Source organism: Diadema antillarum, unplaced genomic scaffold (assembly GCF_040938485.1).
Source record: "Diadema antillarum isolate AM-2024a unplaced genomic scaffold, OU_Dant_1.0 scf00000065, whole genome shotgun sequence".
Taxonomy (NCBI): Eukaryota; Metazoa; Echinodermata; class Echinoidea; order Diadematoida; family Diadematidae; genus Diadema; species Diadema antillarum.
This window is the reverse complement of record NW_027270954.1, coordinates 2,222,384-2,243,301: the sequence shown is the minus strand read 5'-3', so window position 1 is coordinate 2,243,301 and position 20,918 is coordinate 2,222,384. Positions and strand designations below refer to the sequence as shown.

General features: G+C 36.2%; 1 protein-coding gene across 1 annotated transcript in view; it reads left to right on the top strand.

Annotated features, from left to right (window-relative positions):
• The window catches only part of LOC139716440 (G-protein coupled receptor 54-like), a 49,091-nt gene that overhangs the window by 11,800 nt on the left and 16,373 nt on the right, over positions 1–20,918 (top strand). Inside the window, exons 2-3 of the mRNA XM_071627986.1 lie at positions 250–385; positions 6,984–7,552. Of these exons, the coding sequence (XP_071484087.1) occupies positions 250–385; positions 6,984–7,552 (705 nt within the window). The remainder of the gene's footprint in view (positions 1–249; positions 386–6,983; positions 7,553–20,918) is intronic.

Below are 20,918 nucleotides of genomic sequence, written 5' to 3'. Positions count from 1 at the left end.
ACGATAGGCGAGTGAGTGAGAGAGAGCGGGATAAAGAGATAAACATAGAAAGGAGAGAAGAGAAAGAGAGAGAGAGAGAGAGAGAGAGATGGGAAGAGACAGGAGAGATGTATATCGTGGGAGAGAGTGCTGAGTAACGCAAAACTTGATCTTTGCTAAACTGCAGGCTTGTTAGGTAGTCAACCTGACGCAATTTGATATTGACTTATGCTTATTTCTCGCTTTTTCCCCCTGCCTCCGATCGTTCAGGTTACGGCCCAAGCTACTTGTCTTACATTAACTGCCATGAGTGTGGATCGGTACAAAGCGATAGTACGCCCTCTCCAGTCACTCAAGACGAGAACAACAAGAGCTGCGCTAATCATCAATGTATGCATATGGGCAGGTGAGGTACAACGGTTCTGGCGCCATCTTTCCTTAGAAAATCTTGTGGTCCTGACGTCAATTTTGTTCAGTGTCGGATCGGAGTGGGGGGGGGGGGCTATTTTTTATTTCGTTTTCCTGTTTTTGTTAAAAAGCTTTATTTTTTATACTTGTCAGCTGATTGACCCCCGCCGTAAGTGGTACAAAAAATATTTTTCCCCCTCCCCTTTAATGAATTCTTGGATCCGCCCCTGTTGTTCGTCCGTTTGTAGTATGAATGTGCTATACGTCTAAAATCTTGACGATAGCATTTCATTACCCCCCCCCCCCAAAAAAAAAAAGAAAGAAGTGAAACGCCACCTGAATATGTTGACCACCTAGATCATTATGCTATTCAACTTTCTTTTCTTTTGTTTACTTTCAACCATTGTTTGAGAAACATTGCCTGAGCTACCTTCAACAGCTAATAACAGAATATTTACCCTCCCAGAACTTACAATAAATTACTCTTTATAGGTCCTCCTATATACCAATACCCAATCCTGTGAAATAATCTACCTTAATGCATAAAAGAAACTGCATCAACAGAAAAATACAAATCCATATTCAACAGTTATCTGTTCGTTCAACAGACTCATATCTGTGCATGTATACTCCAGGAGCTCGTGATTGTTTTATTCAACAATTTATGACCATTCTAAACTTTACCTTCTTCTTTCTTCTCAGCGCTTGTATAGAGACATTTTAATGGAATAAGGGCTTTATGAATATTGTGAATAATGATAATGATAATAATTATCATTTGACAGTCCAGAACACTTAGAATATCACATCAAAATCTACCTTGTTTGAAAGGGAAACCTATTCCTCATGAGGCCGTCAGTCCTGTCAAGCCATATGCTTTCTCTGCAACAATGCAATTCTATTTTGTTTTGACTTCAAAAGCAAAATGTGTGCAAGTAAATAATAAATTCAATTAAAGAAAGTGACTTGGAGAAGGAAAGCAAAACATAGTCTCAAAAAGTGTCAGAAGCACTGCAGCTGCAATGATCTGTGAACCTAGGTTTAAGAGGAAGTGGATTCTCATAAAACTCGGGTAAATGGTATTCCTTTCTTTGCTCCTCATGACCGTAACCAATGAGGAAAATATAGACTAAAAGTAAGAGAGAAATGATTTTTTCATCAGTAGAATATCAGTAGGATTTTTTTTTTCTCGTGATAAAATGATTTATTGAAAAAGAAACGGAAAAATTCTCAGAATTTTTCTCATTTTCCTAGCATGCCTGATATATCTATACCACTTTCCCTAAAGGCTTTTATGGCAGAAATAGGCAAGTTTCCCTATGCGAACGATAATAGAAATCGATCCTGCAGAAGTATTAAATGTAGGGAGAAATTTTTTGTTCATTGCAAACCTCACTGCAAGGTAATATAGAAACTCTAGAAGCAGCGTGATTACAATACTTCTAATGTAGGTCCTATGCAATATCCAATATGTTATTATATCAAATCTGGAGGCGCGATTATCAGTTCAGATATTTAAGACGGACTTGACTTGTTTGCTTAATCAAGCTCCATAGAATACTGGACTTTTACTTGATCTTGATTAAAAAAAAGAGCCTATACCTGAGGCAGTCGATTACGAATTCTCACTTTGAATTAATTGGTATAATCCTTTCGGAGGAAATGCCTTGTTCTGTTCGGATTCTAATGCTGTGATAATGCGTAAGCAAGCTGGCACATTGCTTTAGGGCACGCGACGACTCAGTCTTGCATTACCCTTCATTCTATCTGTCCTCGCAGATAAACGTTTAAATCGTAATAAAAATCATATAAGATAAGAGGAAAAGAAACTGAAATCATGCCGGACCCTTTACAGGGCGATATGACATGCCTGAAGAATCTTCGTGATTTTGGCAATTCTAATTTTCCCACACGTTTCTTTCAATTTATCATGATTGATGGCACCTTTCAATGGTGACATATATGAACTCGCACTATTCTTGATCAGATCATTACATACATGAAATGAGTCAACTACGACATTTCAAAACAGAGCCAAAATTAACTAGAGCAAATAATCACCAAAAGTAAACTACAACTTAAAAATATGTATTGCACTTCATACAACAGGATAATATACCTGCTCTCGTGAAGATAACGTCGAAATGGATAAACTGCATGTATATCACAGTCAACATAGTTTGACCCCCAATTTTTTTCGTTAACGCGTTATAATGTAAACAGCAATGACTGATAGCTATGTTTCTTCCCACCTAATACAAGCAAGACATGGAAAACGAAGTTTGTCAATGAGGTCATACCCGTACTCTTCACTAGCCCCCATTAATTTGAAAGTGAACTTATTTCTCCATGCTTCACTTTCAGCAAACGGCTTTAGACAGGCGACCGACCAATATATTGGCTTGAAGAAAAGAGAAAGACAGAAAAGATGCGAATGTCATAAATATTGGAATTCGGGCACCGCTCGTTCAGTCTGAAACGAAAGTTTAGAATTACCGAAGCAATAAAAGAAATCTGAATATTGTATCCCGCCAACGAATTGATCATCGAATAATGTGAAAAATCCCTCTCCAGATCATTTGTCTCCTACTTTGTTTACTACATACCGGCAAGTATAAAATGGTCGTGCTATGTTTCACGCCATCCTACTATTCACGAAACATTACCCGTAAATGGATCGCTGCAGTGATAGTCGAATTCTTGACAACATTGTCTCCAGGAGTTGAGATGACAGCCCACTTAAAGTCGCACTATCTATAATCCACACTTATTTTTCGGTCTCCACAGAAATATCTTGGTAATGAATTCAATGTGCGTAACTTCACCAGCGTAACTTCACCAAGGGATTTTCATCATCATTATAAAGCAAGAACACAACACGACCTGGCGGCTACAGCAAATAACAACTGCAACCTCGTCCAATTAAGCTGCCATCAGTGATAACTATATAGGCACAATCAAACATGCGTGTAGCGAACATGCAGTTTTTAAATATTCATATTCATGTATGTCATGCGTATGCCTTTCCTACACATAAACGTAACCAGTCATAAAAAGCCTTACTGTGTTATTCCAAAAGTATGTGAGTATAATATAAGACGCTGGTTCGTCAGCAGTTATTTATATAATATTGGATGGCCTTGAGATTAATACAAGGAAATATTGGACGAGCTATGCACAAATATTGGACGAGTCGAAGACGAGTCCAATATTTTGCTTAGCGAGTCCAATATTTCCTTGTATTAATCGAAAATAGGACATTCAATATCATCATTATTATCCTACAGAGGATTTTAGCGAAGAATGTTTTCACTTAGGCCTACCCTTTCTGTCTCCGACTCCGAGTGCTGTGTGGTCTCCTACTGTGTAGTGATCCTGACATGGGGTATGGTATGTTGATGTAGGCCTACACTCTTCAGTGCAAGTTCAGTCTCTGATAAAACAGTGATCTATGTATCCAAGGTAGCCGTCATGTTACTGTTAGACCGAGATCTAGCTAATTTTGACCAGAATTAGATGTATTTGTATCCGAGATCTGAGAAACAATTCACGTCACATCTACCGTAGATCGTGAAAGATCGAATTAGGCTACTACAATTAGTAGTCCTACTGTATAGTGTATACGTACACGTCGCGGTACAGTATCGATTATGCATTATCGCGCATGCAAATGCAAGCGGCGGCCGGCTACATGTATTTGTATATCGCGCGCGGGCTATCTAGCAGTATAGCGCTGAGCATGCAGAGCTGCAGATCATTCGTCGCCTTGCGCCTGCATGCACAAAAAAAGGCAACTTATTTTCATCAAACCTAAATTTAACTTCCTGTTATGAAAGTGATATTTTGAAAAATTGTGTAAAAAACAATTTCAACTGATTGATATATGAAATTTGTTTGCATGAACACAGAATTTTAGAAGAAACGATATTCTAGTTAATTCGTGATTGACCAATCACAGACGTTTTTACTTCATATTTCAGGTTATCTCGTATATATCTCAACCAATCACGGTGCAGTTTATAAAAACTTTGGGGAATCCCCCTCTTGCCGTCCAATATTTTAAATATTGGTCGCCTAGGCAAAAAATATTGGTCGAGTTCAACAAACTTTTTAAGTGGGTTGGAGGTTATGAGGTGCGTCGACAAAATAACACTTGTATTTGGGCTCTAAAAATCCTCTGTATGGATAATAATCTACTTTAACAGTCTAATGTTGAATCAATTCGGATAGATATACGTTGAAAATACAGTGTCGAACCCCCGTCAAGTATCCGCTATACTAGATGAAATATTACTCAGAGGGCAGATTAGGCGACATCACGGGGTCGCTAAAAGTAAGATACATTATATCAATCATTTCTGGGTGGAGGTTAAACGTGAATAAAGTCGTGAACGTGAAAGAATTCTAGTCCCTTTATCGGGGCTCTTCTATTTGCAGGAGAAGATCAAAACAGGCCCGCTGTATATTATTGCCCTCCGCTCATTTCCCAGATTTCGAAGGCTGCAGTTATCATCTTTTAGACAAAGAAAGAGCAAACAAAGAAAGACCGAGAGACTTTTAAGCTAAAATGAGACAGCCACACTTTTTAACGAGTGTTACAACGTTGCGGAATAATCTTTGTTTCGTTAAAAAAAAAAGTATATCGCACTGGACATTTTTTTTCCAAAACATTGACGCCGCCACTGTATACTTCTATGCTCACAAGACACCAAGTAAAGTAATTAAACGGAACATTATGATCGATTTTAGAAGCCTTAAACTGATATCACGAATTCATCTTTGAGTCGTGTATTATTATCCTATCAATCTCTGGCCAAAAAAAAAAAAAATCAATCGGGTGTTCTTCTACAGGCCAAGCCACTTATAATTATGACGTGAAAGAGAGAATTACGTGACGGAAAGTGAATATGAGGTTACTAAACTACAAAAAATATGAACTGATCGTTTCTATGACCTTTATTATAAGACCTTCTAGAACCTTTTTTCATCGTGTTTTTGTTTTTGTTGTTTTTTGACATTCTCGTTCTGAGAGGGATAAGTCAAACGATGAATTACGACACGGCAATTCGTATACTTTGACAGATTGGCAAGGTGACGAGAACTTGTTGTGAGCTTAGAAGACATGTCATCGATAATAACCGAAAAAAACAGGAACTGGCATGACTGGTGGTTAGTAACAGGTTGAGCTCGAGAGAAAAGAAGAAGAAGAAGAAGAAGAAGAAGAAGAAGAAGAAGAAGAGGAAGAAGAGATAAAGTTGACGTCTTCCAACGCATCACGAGCCAATCATCATGATCCGTACCAGCGACCGTGTAATTTAGAGATGATTACACTTTGCCTCCGACCATGCTCACTCGTATATATATATAGATTGCGCAGACCTTCGTGCCAGCTTTCCCTCAAATACCTATGAAAAGGGGAGAAAATAAAACAAAAGAAAATAGCCCAAACGGCAGCATTGACGTGATATACTGTGCTTACAATTCAAAAAGTAAATATTTCATCGTAAACTAAAGCTTCAACATAAGGTTTTTGTGTGAGTTATGGGCAATGTGTCTTCCCTTTTCCAAATATCATAGCTGCCACGGAACGCTTCCAAAAATTAAAAATAAAAAGTCCAACTCATATTTTTAATGGGATCTCTTCCTCTCTGTAGCTCTTTCTCTCTCCCATCCCCGGTTGCGAGCACTTGTTGGCGGTATTAATATACTAGTAGATTGGCAAGCCTTTAAACAAAAAATATATGAGTGAGTTTCAGATTGAATTGCCTGCATTGCTTACAGCCATGTAAAAAAAAAACAACCAAAAAAAAAAAAACATTTTCAGTAGTCACCAAAATTATTACTAATTATTCTCTTAAAGAATAATGCCTTGGCTTACGTATTATCTCTATCTCTCTCTCTCTCTCTCTCTTCATAAAGATGGGTTTGTGAGTATCATTTTGCAGGAAAATAGGGAATAACAATTTTATGTGAAAACAGAAAGGTAGGAAGTGGTCGATGTGCTGCTATAACTATCTGTTTTTCACTACTTGTGTATTGCTTTTTTTTTTTCAGACCACAATGGATTACAATTATAATTCATGCTTGAGCTAACTATTTTTGAGAAAAGTAATTGTGAACACGGGAATGGGATATTATAGCACAAATGACACATTAAAATTTTGCAGATACATTACACACTGTAAGGTCAAGAGCGTTATTTGTTGTATAATAATAAAAGTAGTAAAGACATAAAGGCAAAACAAACTATCTTTGTTGTTTCCATTTCCATGCATGCAAGGCTTTAAATCTATGATAAACGTTGTTCTTCCCGCTCTACACTGGAACGTGCGTGCATTACAAAGAGTTGGAAGACTGGAGGAGAAACATATCTTTGGTGCATTATCATTTTTCGCGTTGCACACCTTTTGAGCTCGAGAGCACACTGCGCAAACGTTGCATGTCATATGATGCGTTTTGACCAATCACAATGCATGAAGTTGTAAAGCTAAAAAAAAAACTGAATTGTTATACGGTAGATTCATACTGTGTGTAGGCACAGATTGATAACTACAGAGTTCATAATTGTTTTTTCCAACCTTTTCACGCTGCTACAGGTTCTGCATGCACTGCGATTCCAGTTGCAATCTACTATGACGTCACGAAAATGGGCAACGCTTGGATGTGCATCGAGATGTGGCCCCATCGTGAAATAATGTACCCCGGCTACGCTATCTACGGCATGGTGGTTCTCTACCTTGTACCTCTCACCATCACGTGCGTGTGTTACAGTATCATGTTGAGGAAACTCTGGCAGCGGGTGGCCCCCGGCGATCAGACAAACAATGCACAGACGTTGATGGCGCTGCAACAGAAGCGAAAAATCACAAGAATGATCATGGTTGTGGTGCTCCTCTTCGCGCTCTGCTGGCTGCCTCTATACGTATTCACTGTGTGGTTTCGCCTCGATCGAAACTTTCCAAGGAACAACACGACGTATGGCTTCAAAGTGTTTGCTCACATACTTTCCTACGCAAACTCGTGCGTCAATCCATTCGTTTACGCGTTCATGGGAGAGAATTTTAGGCGCTATTTCAAGAAAGCCTTCCCACTGTTTTTCGGCCCGCAGTCTCGAGATGGAGTATCGACACGAGCAGAACCGGCGCCGCCAACTGCGCAGCAGCGAGTACGGACGTCAGAGAGACCAAATAATGAGGATTGTGCATAGAACAGTAAAAACAGTGCATTACTACTCATCTCTTTGTCTACTATCTCTGTTCCTTTTTTATGCTTTCCATGTCAAAAGTAAAGAGCCCTCTACTGACCCAGTTTTTTGTTTTTTGTTTGTTTTTTGTTCTTTTTCCCCCAGGAGCCTGCATCCTGATCCACTTGGTATTACATCAAGTAAACCTTTGTCTAATTGAAGTTTTAGTACCGATAACTAAATGTTGACAGTTAATTGGTTGAACGTAGACTGTCACCCTGGAAACTCAATTTCTTTAACCTCATGAAAACAGAAAACAAAAAGAAATAAAACTGAGCTTGGCTCCATGTTGCATATCTTGGCTATTGATGTTTTGTAAAGCTTAACTCATTCCGTTGTTTTGAAATCTAGCCATGAAAGCAAAAAAAAAAAAAAAGTAAAAAAAAAAATCGTCTCGAATAGAGTGTAAGTACACTAATTTTTGCAAGCCAAAACTGCGTCGTCAGAAAAAAAAAAGCAAAACGGAGCAGCATTTTCTTACCACTGTGACTATTTTCCCCCTTTCATTGATGCTAAAGAACTATTTGAAAATAACATTCTTTCAGAATTTCTCTATTGCGGGATGTAATTATGATTTCCTACTTCGCGTCGACGTGTGTTGTACTTTATAATGATGGCGATAGGAAATGGAATCAAGTGCAAATTTGGATGTTGTTTACTGATTTCAAAAACTTATACGGAAGCTATTCTCTGCTGTGCTCTACCAAAGAGTACGCAAATTCATCGATTTGCAAGTGCCTCCGAGTAAAATCGAAAGCCTCCAACGGATAGACTGCCACTGAAAATATGTACCTTGATGCGGCCGTGATCAATATATATATATATATATATATATATATATATATATATATATATATATATATATACAACGGTATAATGGTGATACAATGGTGAATGACTCAAATTACAAGTTCAGGGTATGAAACTATAACTTCTGGTTACCCACATCTCACATTTGCTTCATTGGTCAATGATAAATGAGGAGTTTTGCAGAGCATGTCAGGGATCCCTTGCCTCCAAGTTCTGTCCATTGTGTTTACACATTGTTATGCAGTTCTAAGAGCATCCAAGTGCTAAACTTGGAAAAAAAAAGACCAATGACATACTTTACAACAATCCGTTTTTCTCTGTGACCACTTAATTAAATTGAATGGAATTTTCTGCAAAGTATAGGGGAAGTGTTATATTTTTTGACCCTGAAATAGCATTTAGACAGTTGAATCAAATTGAAAGTTATCAATGCGGAAATATTTTTTTTTCCTAGGAGGAGGGGGGAGGGAATACTCTATAAGAGGTGCGAAGGAATCTGTTTTCTTTATTCAGGATGAACCATTGTTTCGGAGAACCAGCGAAATGGTGTGCAAAATCTATGACGATTGAACATTCTCATGAAAAACAGATGATAGATGGAAAATACGAATAAAAAAAGGTGGATAGAAGTTCTGGAATTGGACGTAAAATAAGAAGTAGATTTAAAGGTTTCATCAGCTCACAAAACAGTGATATAGATTTCAAGCGCCTGATTCTATACGCAGATTAGATGAGGGTACTATTTTGATCACCGCCTCCAAACTTTTTCCATGGCTTGTACACAGAAAGACAGCTATGTTTGAGGTCGAGATCGCAACATAAAACCCAAAGATAAAATAGTTTTGGTTTAGATGGGGCTTCAGGTTTCTAAGATTTGTGTGTGTGTGTGTGTGTGTGTGTGTATGTGCGCGCGCGTGTGTGTGTGTGCGTGTGTGTGTGAAAGAGAGAGATGATGAGAAACCTCTAATGAAATATGAAAGAGGGTATAATTCTAAGGGGAATTCAAAGTTTACTCGATGAAAATTGGTTTTGATATGGCTGAAATATCTACGCAGAGCGATCCTAATAAAAGGTGAAACCCATCTTTGATTAATATTGCTTTGTTTTACTTCGCTTTTGGATATCTTAGTAATTTCGAAACCAATTTTCATAAAATAATATTTGTATTGGTCTTGGAATTATCTGCTCTTTAACATCTTATAGAGTGGTTTCTAAAAATCTCACACACAAAAAAATCTAAAGCTGAATCTTCACTTCAACCAATAGGCATGAGATGTAGTGCGTTTTCTTTCTTTTTTGTTTGATACAGAAAACATAAGAGAAAGTGTATTTTACAGGTCCTTTTTGTTTAATGCAGGTGTATTTTAACACATCAAAGAAAGACCCGTGGCATGATAACACCATTCCCTTCTTCCCTTCACTAGGACTATGTGATGTCAACAAATGTCATGGGTGGTTTTTTTTTTTAACGAAATCGTCGAAATAGTGTGATATGAAACTATAGGTGCCATATGGCAATACAATGTGCATGATTTTTGGCTAAAACTACTGTCGTTTTGTCGGTTTCATTCAAATTTTCAGTTTAAACTCCTCTTAAACATGGAGTCCCAGGATTTCATAAGTACTCTTGCATGTATTTGTTTCATTGCAGCTACTCCGTGTTGGTGCCTAATCACATAATCGAACCCTTTTAAGATATCGTAGTACTAATTATTATTCTGTGTGCATTCAAACACAATCATATCCCATGGATATGGGGAATGTTTTACATCAATGCTAGTCAATGTTAACAATAGACGTAGTCTAGTATATGATAGCATATGTATACTGATTACGGAAGTTATGTAAAAGAAAACTTGGCGAAATATATGTAAACACTGAATAACAACGGAGTAAAAACCCCATGATATATGGGAATGATATTGGCAAGAAATGTTCTCTATGCTTGACCCGTGCATGCAATGGAATGGATGTTTTTAGTACAGTCCCTATCACACAGCCCTTCGTGCAGGTCAAAAGGTGTAACAGTAAGGCGTTCGTTCACGAAGCTTGTTTATCTCCTTTATGATCGATGTAAACACCTAGGTAGGTATCCAAGTCATTAGAGAATATTGTTCTTAAAAGATATTAGTGTATTTAGACTTGCTTAGAAATACCTAGGAAAAAAGCGTAAAAGAAACGATGAGATCAGCTAAGGCAATAGATAGTTCAAATTGACATGTGGTAACGGGAAGGTGCCTTCAGCGTTTTTAACCCGTATGACAGACATCATTTTCGAAGGCCATTATAACATATTTGATATGACTGTCATACATAGATTTCCTATGTAAAGTTTCAGCACATTGTGTTCCAATACACATTTAAGGATGTGCAGGAGAGCGTTTGATACCTATGAGCCATGAGCCCTTGTAGAGGTTTGGCTGTCTTAGTGTGTTTGCGTTATTCGCCCTGTCCTCTTTTCGTCTCCCGGGAATACACATCTTTCCCAGCTAACCCAAGAATCTGTATGGTCGATGTGAATTTAATGATATATATAGCAAAACAAAATATTAACTGCATTTTACTTTTCAAAACATCAAAACGTCAAAACTTCTTGTGTCCAAATGAAAGAACAGGGGAAAAACACTTGAATGCGTCAAAAATAAAGCTAAGCCCCTCACTATAATGACTAGTCTCACCATATTCAACTATGTGTATATCCTTTAGACGCTTTTAACTTTGCAGTAGACGCCTCTAACATAGTTAACACGATACCATGCCTTCAAGGTGATTGTCAGAAAAAAAAGCACATGAGTATAAAACTACTAGAATTATCAAACGTCATATGACAATATAAAAAGAACAAAAATCATGAATCAAACACACTTCCTCCAAGACAAAAGGATTAATGTTCGTGCATGCAAAGTGTAGATAGTTTTTATGATGCTTTTAAACAATTCTCTCATGAAAGACGTAAATGTTTGTATTCTAAACAACACCTGACACTATTGCCTGCAACGACGGAAACCTGAGCCGATGAAAAACACACGCACGCTAGAAACAATAATATGCATTCGTATTAATTATGCACAACGTGAACTTGTCACTCCTACGCCCAATCTTAACAAAATTTGATGACTTTTCCTAAAATTTCATTGCAAACATTTTGGTGTATAGTTAAACTATGTCTGATATTGCTGGTTGCCATGGAAACAGTAAACTTACACTCATGTTCGTCAGATTTTGCATGTTTTTGTGTTCAACCGTCAGTTAACAATATAATAATGGATGAAATAGGGGTTTTCTTGTTTGTGAGGCTTCAAACAATAGATAAAATAGAGATATTTGAAAATACAACATTTCCCAAAGACTACCCTTTTATTTTGTGTCATTTTTACACAAGTTTTGCATAAAGTATCATTTGTTTTATCTTATTATCAATCTGCAAAGTAAAAATTCCAATATAATGGAAATATAAAATGTGATACCAATAATTATTATGTACGTATTCCAAAACAATGCATCATAGATCTCATATATTTCTTTATACAGTAATGACTAGCGCCTCCATGTGTCGACCTTGAGAAATTTCAACCATAACAAATAGGTAAGGTTGACTTTCTTTTGCTCTTTCATTCTGAGGATAAAGAATTTATAAAGAAAAACACGATTTTAGCACAATTCCTATGTATTTCTTTGTGTTTGGGTCAATAGTGCCCGCAATGGCTAACCTTGAGAAATTTCAAATGTTGTGTCATGTAGAGTACGAGTTGTTCTACCCATGTGCCAAATATTACGGTGATAAATTATATAATAAAGAAGTTATAGCCCCCCCCCCCCTAGACCTGGAAAGGGTCGAAATAGCTTGGGCCTTTATAGGGTTTAAATGCATTCAAAATTCTTCCTCTAGCAATAGCTGGATAAAACAATCACTCGACATTACTTTGAAAAAGGCAGTGCTAAGTAGAGCAATACCTGGCTACCTATTATTTCGTTGGGAAAATGCAAAGATTAGTTGCAGAGCATCATCACAATGCGAAATGCAGAGCTTTTATCTTGATCTTCTCTTCTTCAATTGAACTCTCCACGCAGACATAATGATGTAAAACTACAACACAAACACATAACAAAAGTCTCTTATTTGACAAAAAGGCAAGTGATATAAGAGTAAAGACAAGATGAAGGTCTGAGATGACTCTGCTACAAAATCCAAAATTGATTAAAAGACAGATACATTACCCCATTCCTGCGTCATTCCTTAATTTCCCTTTTCCTTTGTTTTCTGTTTCTTTTAATTTTCTCTCCTTTTTTTCTTATTCTGTCACTGTCTGTACATTGTGGTTGTTGTTGTATTGTATTGTTGTATCAATTATACCCTTTTGATTGTTTTTCTCTTTGTCTTTGGTTCATCAAGTATACCATCTGTGTGATAAATCCACAGCTCAAGTGGTAAAATGATATTTGTATACAACGATCAGGATATACTTACGACGAGAAAGATATGTCATATACACTGAAACATATACTTACAGATTTTAGAGGGACTGTACAGTACTGGTTGAGGTGGGGATTCAGGTTTATAACATTCCTAAGTGAGATAATGAGAAACCTCTCATGAAATATGAAAGAGCATGCAATTTTAAGAAGGATTCATCGTTTATTTGATGAAAATTGGTTTTCAAATGGCTGAGATATCCAAACAAAAGTGATAATTATAAAAGGCGACAGGCCACGCCTTTTATTAGGATCTCTTTGTTTCATCTTGTTTTTGGATATCTCAGTCATTTCAAAAATGATTTTCATCAAATAAACTTTTGATTCCCCTTAGAATTGCATGCTCTTAGACATCTCATAGAGTAGTTTCTGAATATCTCACAAAATGTTAAAAGCTAAATCCGTACCTCAACCAGAACTGTACACACCCTTTAAGTTTACATGTTTAGACGCTGGTCCAATATTTCTTTTGTCATTAGTGTCATTAGTGGTCTATCAAAAAGGATGTATGAATAATGTAATGACAAAATGATTCTTTTTTTAATTTCAGTTATATTAAATGGTTTGCTTTCATTTTTTCATTACTACTGCAATAGGGATTGAACAAAATATTCCATTCATCATCTAATTCTACGCATTGGTAATACTAGCATATTCATTTTGTACGTATTTTGTTGTCTTTCCTTTCCCCCTTTCTCATCCCCCACTATCTCTTCTTTTTCAATTTGTTCACTCTATCATTTCTAACCGATTTGTCTTTAACTCTTAATCAATTTGCTTGTTGGATTGATTCAATGCGGTTACACGTCTATCGAACATTATTTATATGATTTATCAAGTATATCAAGTGCATTCAACGTATATTCATCGTTTATATGAATGCCATTATGCTAATTGTGCAAATTATATGAATTTGACTTCAGTGGACAGTCATGTAATGGGAAATGAATGAACCATTTTCATTAAATACATAATTCAAACAATATATTGTTGCCTGTCTCCTATTATTAAGAGCAATGAGGTCAAATCTGATGTCGAAATCAAGGCATATTGTGACCCTGCATCGCACACACCTATTTTGTGTCGGGACTCAAAATACGTGAGACGGGTTAACAAAGTCAATCTTCAGTTTCTTATATTTTCTGAAGGAGAAATACTTCATGTATACATCATGCTAAAGTTTGGGATCATAAAACGAATGGGAAATTGTGTTGTAAGCAATTTATATATATATTTTTTTAGAATAGTGTGATTAGGTGCGTCTTAGAGTCCCCTTTTCATCTTTAAAAACCCTTTACACGCTTTTCACTTTCAAACTCTTATAACTTTTGAAAGGATATTGCTACCGTTTTGAAAGTTGGCATTAGTAATGGATAGAGTGTGTTGATAGAGCATGATCAATATCAGCTTAATCTAATACCTTCATTGTTTGGGCTGCTGAGTTTCACATCCATCTTTTTTTGTCCTATTCACTGCACATCTAGCACGGATCGGTAAGATAAAGCACTTGCATAGACCCTATACTTTAGAGCCGCTTTTCTCAGCAAACACATTTCCACAGTATGTGCTTTCTTTTCAATATTTAGACGAGGAGAGTCAATTTGAATTGAGTTATACATCATTCTAAAGCTTAAAGTCTGCTCTTTCAGAATTTGTCCTTTAACTAAAAATCCATGTCTGGCGACTTTTTGTTGGTATCTGGTGCAGGGTCACATTATGTAGCTATGAATATCGATGGATGCCGCAGAAGATACTTACATCTTGCAGTTTTAGTAACGTTTCTTATTGTCAAAATGATATGTCACTTCCATTTGCACATTGAAATGTTAAAGCTGACATGACTTCTTAGGTGCTTTATTTATCTGTTAAACCTACTTTCATCCTTAAGAGAAGACGACAAGACGACAGTGTTTCTTCATTTGCAGAGTATTTAAGTGTTTAATGTCAAGCATGATTCTTTTAGATGACCTTGGGGACAAGATAAAGGTCATTTGCACTGGTCAAAGTGAACATTGAAAGGTAAAAATTCTGCCAATTTTAGACCCCTGATAGGTTTAAATTCACAACGATGCAAACAGTCACTATTGGTATAGAAGTTCCCTGAAATTTAAAAAAAAGGCCTTTCTATGAAAAAGTCAACTATCCCTCTAATCGTACCATTTCTTGAAAACTGCTTTTAGGTAGAAATGTTTTTAAACCACATTCATGAAAGCTATGGACACTTGAAATAAACTAATACTGTCCAGCACACTCTTATAAAAATAATCTTGTCTATTTTTCTTATCTTTTTTTAAAGTGTGAGCTAGTATGGGTTCTTATTTTTCCAAAGAAGATTAATGACCTTCCAACAGCACTATATACCATTATCGACAAACAAGGGTACAATGCTATATCAACATGTTCCGAGGATTAAATACAATAAACTGGAACATCTGTTACGTGTATCACTTCTCATTCTTTGGGGTCAGCAGTGTCATGATTATTAAGCAATGGATTTGGTAACAATAAATATTTACATAAGTCGGTAAACGCAGAGGACGTCGAAGGCTCAAAGAGTGCAAAAGACACCAAATATCATGACATCTCTCTTTAGCAAGCATTGCTAACAAAATCTGTTTCGAGCTAGAATAGACCGATGTGTGTGTGTGTGTGTGTGTGTGTGTGTGCGTTATATATTTCGTAGTCCAGGTGTTAGTCAAATAACATCAACAATAGAACAGAACTCTTTGTATTGACAGCATGATACATGTCCTTTTCTGGAGTTCCGTTGTATTATTGATGACATAATTATATTATAGATGAATTAAGAAATGAATATTATATCTTTATATAAATATATATGTATATATATGCGTAGTATATACATATATTATGGACAATATATATATATATATATATATATATATATATATATATGTGTGTGTGTGTGTACAATATTGTCTGTGTGTGTGCGAGTAAATTTGCATTACAAGTCCTTGTTGTGCTTAAGATATATATTTTAAATGCTATGGAAGATGTTGACATGGTAGCAACTGTTTAGGCTGAGCTGACACAGTAAACTTTTACCATCACATGAGTCAGTTTCACTGGACAGTTTTCAGGACATATCAATTTAATCCAAATAACAAGAAAAAAAAAGAGAACACAAAACGCTTATCATGGATTTTGATTCTTTGTGTTTAAAAAAATCTTGTGGGGGGGGGGGGGTAAAATCTAATGAAGTTGAGACTTGTTGTGTTATCGGTTCTTACTTTCTGAGTAATACGTCGAGTATTCGCATGTATCACATTGCTTGTTTTTGGTTTGGAAAAAGGGTAATAAACTTAAGCCCAAATGGGCGAATTTGAAATGTGATTCCCGTGTGCCCGTTAGCAATCAATACGACGCACATGATATGCACTGCTTGTAACGCTGCCCAAGAAAGGAAGTACTGGAATCAAAATGTAGGTTAAACTATCTGTATGGAAACATTGGTATTTGCATTTGGACTGTAAGACATTCCAAGTGAAGTTGATGAAATAAAGAAGATGATGATGTCTTAAATCTAGACTCCTATTTACGATTGCTGTATGTATATCATTTAAAAAGAAAAAACCCGACCCGTATATGTATTTCTGCACGTAAACAACAGTTGAAACATTATGTTACATTTACATTCACTTTGGAAATGAAATATATTTGTCTTGTTAAGTATCATAATTCAATGTTAGCTTGAACAACTTGAAAACTGCTTCGAGCAATCGTATACAACGTTAGGGTTTACGCACAAAAAATAAATCAATAACAAACAGGTACGCTTTTGGCATATGAGTTCATAAGCACTTCAGTGAAATCAAACACGTGCATTGAGACAAACGTAAGAGAAAATAGCATTCTGTTCTCTATAAAAGAGGAGAAGAGGCAGGTCAGCCATCACAGAGGAAATTCACTTCTCCCCAAGCCGTCAGGACAAAGCGAGAAGAATGATGCTCAGCGCAGTTTTCGTAGCGGCAATCCTCGTGGGATCATGCCAAGGAAGTAAGAACTCTTTTCAATATTCTCAATAATGATAATCATTATGTAAACGTGTTTGAAAATTTTCTTTAAAGCAAAGTTTGAGAGCTGCCGGAGTGCTTTTCTTGTAAAGAATTCTACTTGATTTTTGGTCAGTAAATACTATTGGCGATCTGTTTGGATATGCTGTGATAATGACAGTTAGCAGTTTTTATCAAAACGTGATGATAGTGATGTCAGAACAATGTTAATCTAAAGGTGGCTCTAACCTCTTACAAAAAAGGCTCCGAAGAATCAGGCAGTGATAGATTAAAGAACATAAGCATCACAAAACCAAGAAAAAGTTGCCACATACAGATTTTAATTCAAGGGCAGTTTCTGAAAAGGCAGACTCTGACCTGTAAAATAATGCATAACTCAATTCAAATGGACTCTCCTCACTTATATAAATATTTGGGAAAAAAAAGTATATTACATTCTGGAAAAGTGTAAACTGTGGAAAAAGGCTCTGAAGTATATTACATTGTACAGGGTTTATTCAAGCGCTGATCTTTACCAAGCCGTTTTCGCTCTGCAATGAATGAGACAAAAAAAAAAAAAAACAGGATGCACACCACCATCCTCTATAGCAACATCAATGAAGTGATTATCAAATTAAGCTGAAACTGAGCATGCTCTATTCAGACATTCTGCTTATGACCAATGCCAACTGCCAAAGCAGTAGCATTATCTTTTCGAAAGGTTAATAGAGTTGAAAAATGAAGTGTGTAAAAGGATTATTATAAGGAATGAAAAGGGGGCTCTATGACATACCTAATCACACTATTGTACAAAAAAGGGTTGTAGCAAATCTGCTCTAAACAAACTTTCCTATTCGTTTAATGCTCCCAAACATAAGAATAATGTAGAAGAAGGATAGCTCTTCCAGAAAAATATCAAAAACTCAAGATTGATAGGTTTACCCGTTTCAACTCTTCGAGCTCTCACGTAAAATCAAGTGGTCCTACTGTCCGACTTTTTCTTGGTTTTGGTGATGCACGGTCGCATATATCTATCTGTATAGCTGTTAGACTCCAAAATACATCTTTTTAAAAAACAATAAATCTATAAGTTTGTAAATTTCGAGAAATGGAGAAAAAGAGTGTCCCACTGATTTGATCGGAGATTAGTTTATCCACTTTGTTTATTTCAGGTCCCCTATTCTTCCCGCCATGGTTTGCTGACACATATTATTCTGGTAAGCATTGCTATGAATTTCCCTGATGTATCGCATTCTTTTTTGTTTGTTTGTTCTTTTATCCATCCTAACCGAATTCAATTTGATTACTCCAAAGTAATATCTAAAAATAAGAGGAAAAATAGTAGACAACAAGAAGAATCCAATTATAATGGTTAATGCCAATACTACTGGTGAAAAATCTGTGTGCGGGATTTTATAAATTTCGAAATTTCAATGTATACATACAAAAGAATGCTTAACTGAAAGACTTCGAAAATAACTCAAGAGAAGTCAAAAACAAACATCCAAGTGAGTGGATCAAAGAGGGATTTATCCATTTGGTTTGTTGCCAGTCCTGCAAACATCCAACCATGATATTAGTATAATTGTTTTGTTTGTAAATTCTAACAGAAATCGTCCTAATCTCGTCAAAATAATAACAATTCTAAAAAGAGGTTTTTTTTCAGTAAAGTGTGTATGTGTATGTGTGTGTTTGTTTGCTGTGAAATTGGGGCAATAGCGAAGACCAATCGTAAGTAGTGAGGTGCCTACATATCTTCCACTTTTGTCATTCAGCATTGTTCATGTCCTAGCATCATAACCATCGCGTCATCCTCAGACGTACAGCAAGTCAATGATTTGCTCGGTTCAACTTAATGTTATATTGGTTTATGATTTTGATAATATGGAAATATAATCAGACTTTGGATTCAGCAGCCTTTGTCATATAATATTATAAGTCATCATCTCTCATGCCTGTCAGTGTCATAGCCCCCCCCCCCGTGATAAGTCTGCATTAAAAGAAATATATATGTATACATTTTGGAAAGATTCTCATATATTATCTGTGCTCTCGTTTATCATTTACAGACTACAACAGTGATTCTTCATACTACGACTACTCCTCAAGCATGCCAGGTAACAAATCAGCTACGTCCACAGTTTTTGAAATTTTTCATAATGGTGTCAATTGCTGTCAAAATGATTAGCGCTAATAATGGCCTTGCTGTGAAGGACCTTCACAGAAGCCAGCATAATCTCCAATCACATCAGTTAGACTTCAAAATAATCGATAAGAGCTCTTCTCAAATAACGCCATTCGCAAGAGTACTTTAATGTTTAGTTTATAAAGTCATCTATATATAAGATACACAGGCCATGATGGGAATTGTATGTTCTGAGCATTCTAAATGTCTCTGTGCAATAATGTCATTTCCACATGAAAATAATAATTTGTAACTGTAATCAAGACGTGTATAGGAAGTAATGAACTGTAAACAAATAGGCTTTGGAATTTAGAATAGTTTCCGAATTCACATTTCGATTAGTTTTCTTTTGTAGCATGAAAGTAAACAATGTAATCGAATGTGATGATTGAGGCATGACTGACCTATTGGATACGACATTTGTTCATTTCAGATCCCATAACTATCCCACCTTCGTTCTATTCAGGTAAGAATTATGGACTCTGACTAACTCCCTTCATATCGTGTCTTTATAAAGCACGAAATAGATAACAACTATTAACTATTAACAAAACACCTAGAGGAATTTTCTTCCCTCATAAAAGTTCCGTAGTAGATACACATAGTAAGCAAAACTTAGTGAGGAAAACAAAAAACAACCTGAATAAAAGTTGTACTTCGTAGGTTCACAACATCCTTTGTGCCTCATACTACAACTACTCCTCAGGTAATATTTCAGCTAATTAATTTCAGATAATTTTAATGTCAGAGCCCTTTGAGAGAGCAGTTATGACTCTGATGAGTCTACCCTGGGCAAATAACACCAAGTTATCATACCGCAAGCATATATAATCTCTTTAATTGCAGCTTTTTGCCATGATGGTGAGCACTTTTATAAGTCTGCATTTCGACAGCTTCAATAGAAATTGTTACAAATCTTTTTCAAATCCTCATATTTTATCTGTGGTCTCTTTCATCTTTTACAGACTACATAATTGATCCTTCATACTACTACGACTACTCCTCCTTGTCCTCAGGTAATTAATATTTCAGCTACTCCCACAGTTTTCGAAATTTTTCATAATGGTATCAAATGGTGTCAAAGTGAATAACGCTAATAATGGCCTTATTGTGAAGGACCTTCACAGAAGCAAAAACAATCTCCAAACAAATCAGATTAACTTCAAATTAATTGATAAGAGCTCTTCTCAAATTACGCTATTCGCATGAATGCTTTAATGTTTATTCTATAAAGTCATCGATAGAAAGGTGCACAGACCATTGTGGGAATTGTACGTTCTGAGCATTCTAATCTCTGTAGAATAATATAAGTTCCACATGGAAATAACCATTTTTGTTTTACAAAGTTAACTGAACTCTACCCGGAATGCCCAGTGTGTTCATCCTTGGACAAGACGTTTTGTCCAAAATGTCTCTTTTGACCAAGATGTATATAAATGGGTACTTGGCAATGCCTTGAATGATGTTAATGTCAGGACCCTCTGAGAGAGCAGTCATGACTCTGAAGAGGCTACCTTGGGCAAAATCGGCAAATCATCATACCGCAAGCCTTCCATAAACTCTTTACTTTTCAGCACTTCCCCATAATGGTTAGCACTTTGACGTTCTGTTGTCAGGGGTGTACCAAAAAATGCATTCATGTAACGAGTCGCCCATTGAGAGATACCAACCTAGTGATTAACGATATAGCAATCATAATCACATCGCATTTTTACATAAAATGATAATGATTAATATAGAATATGCTACAATTATAACTGAGAACAACAACAACAACCATGGTAATACACCATCCCGTGTAGAGGGC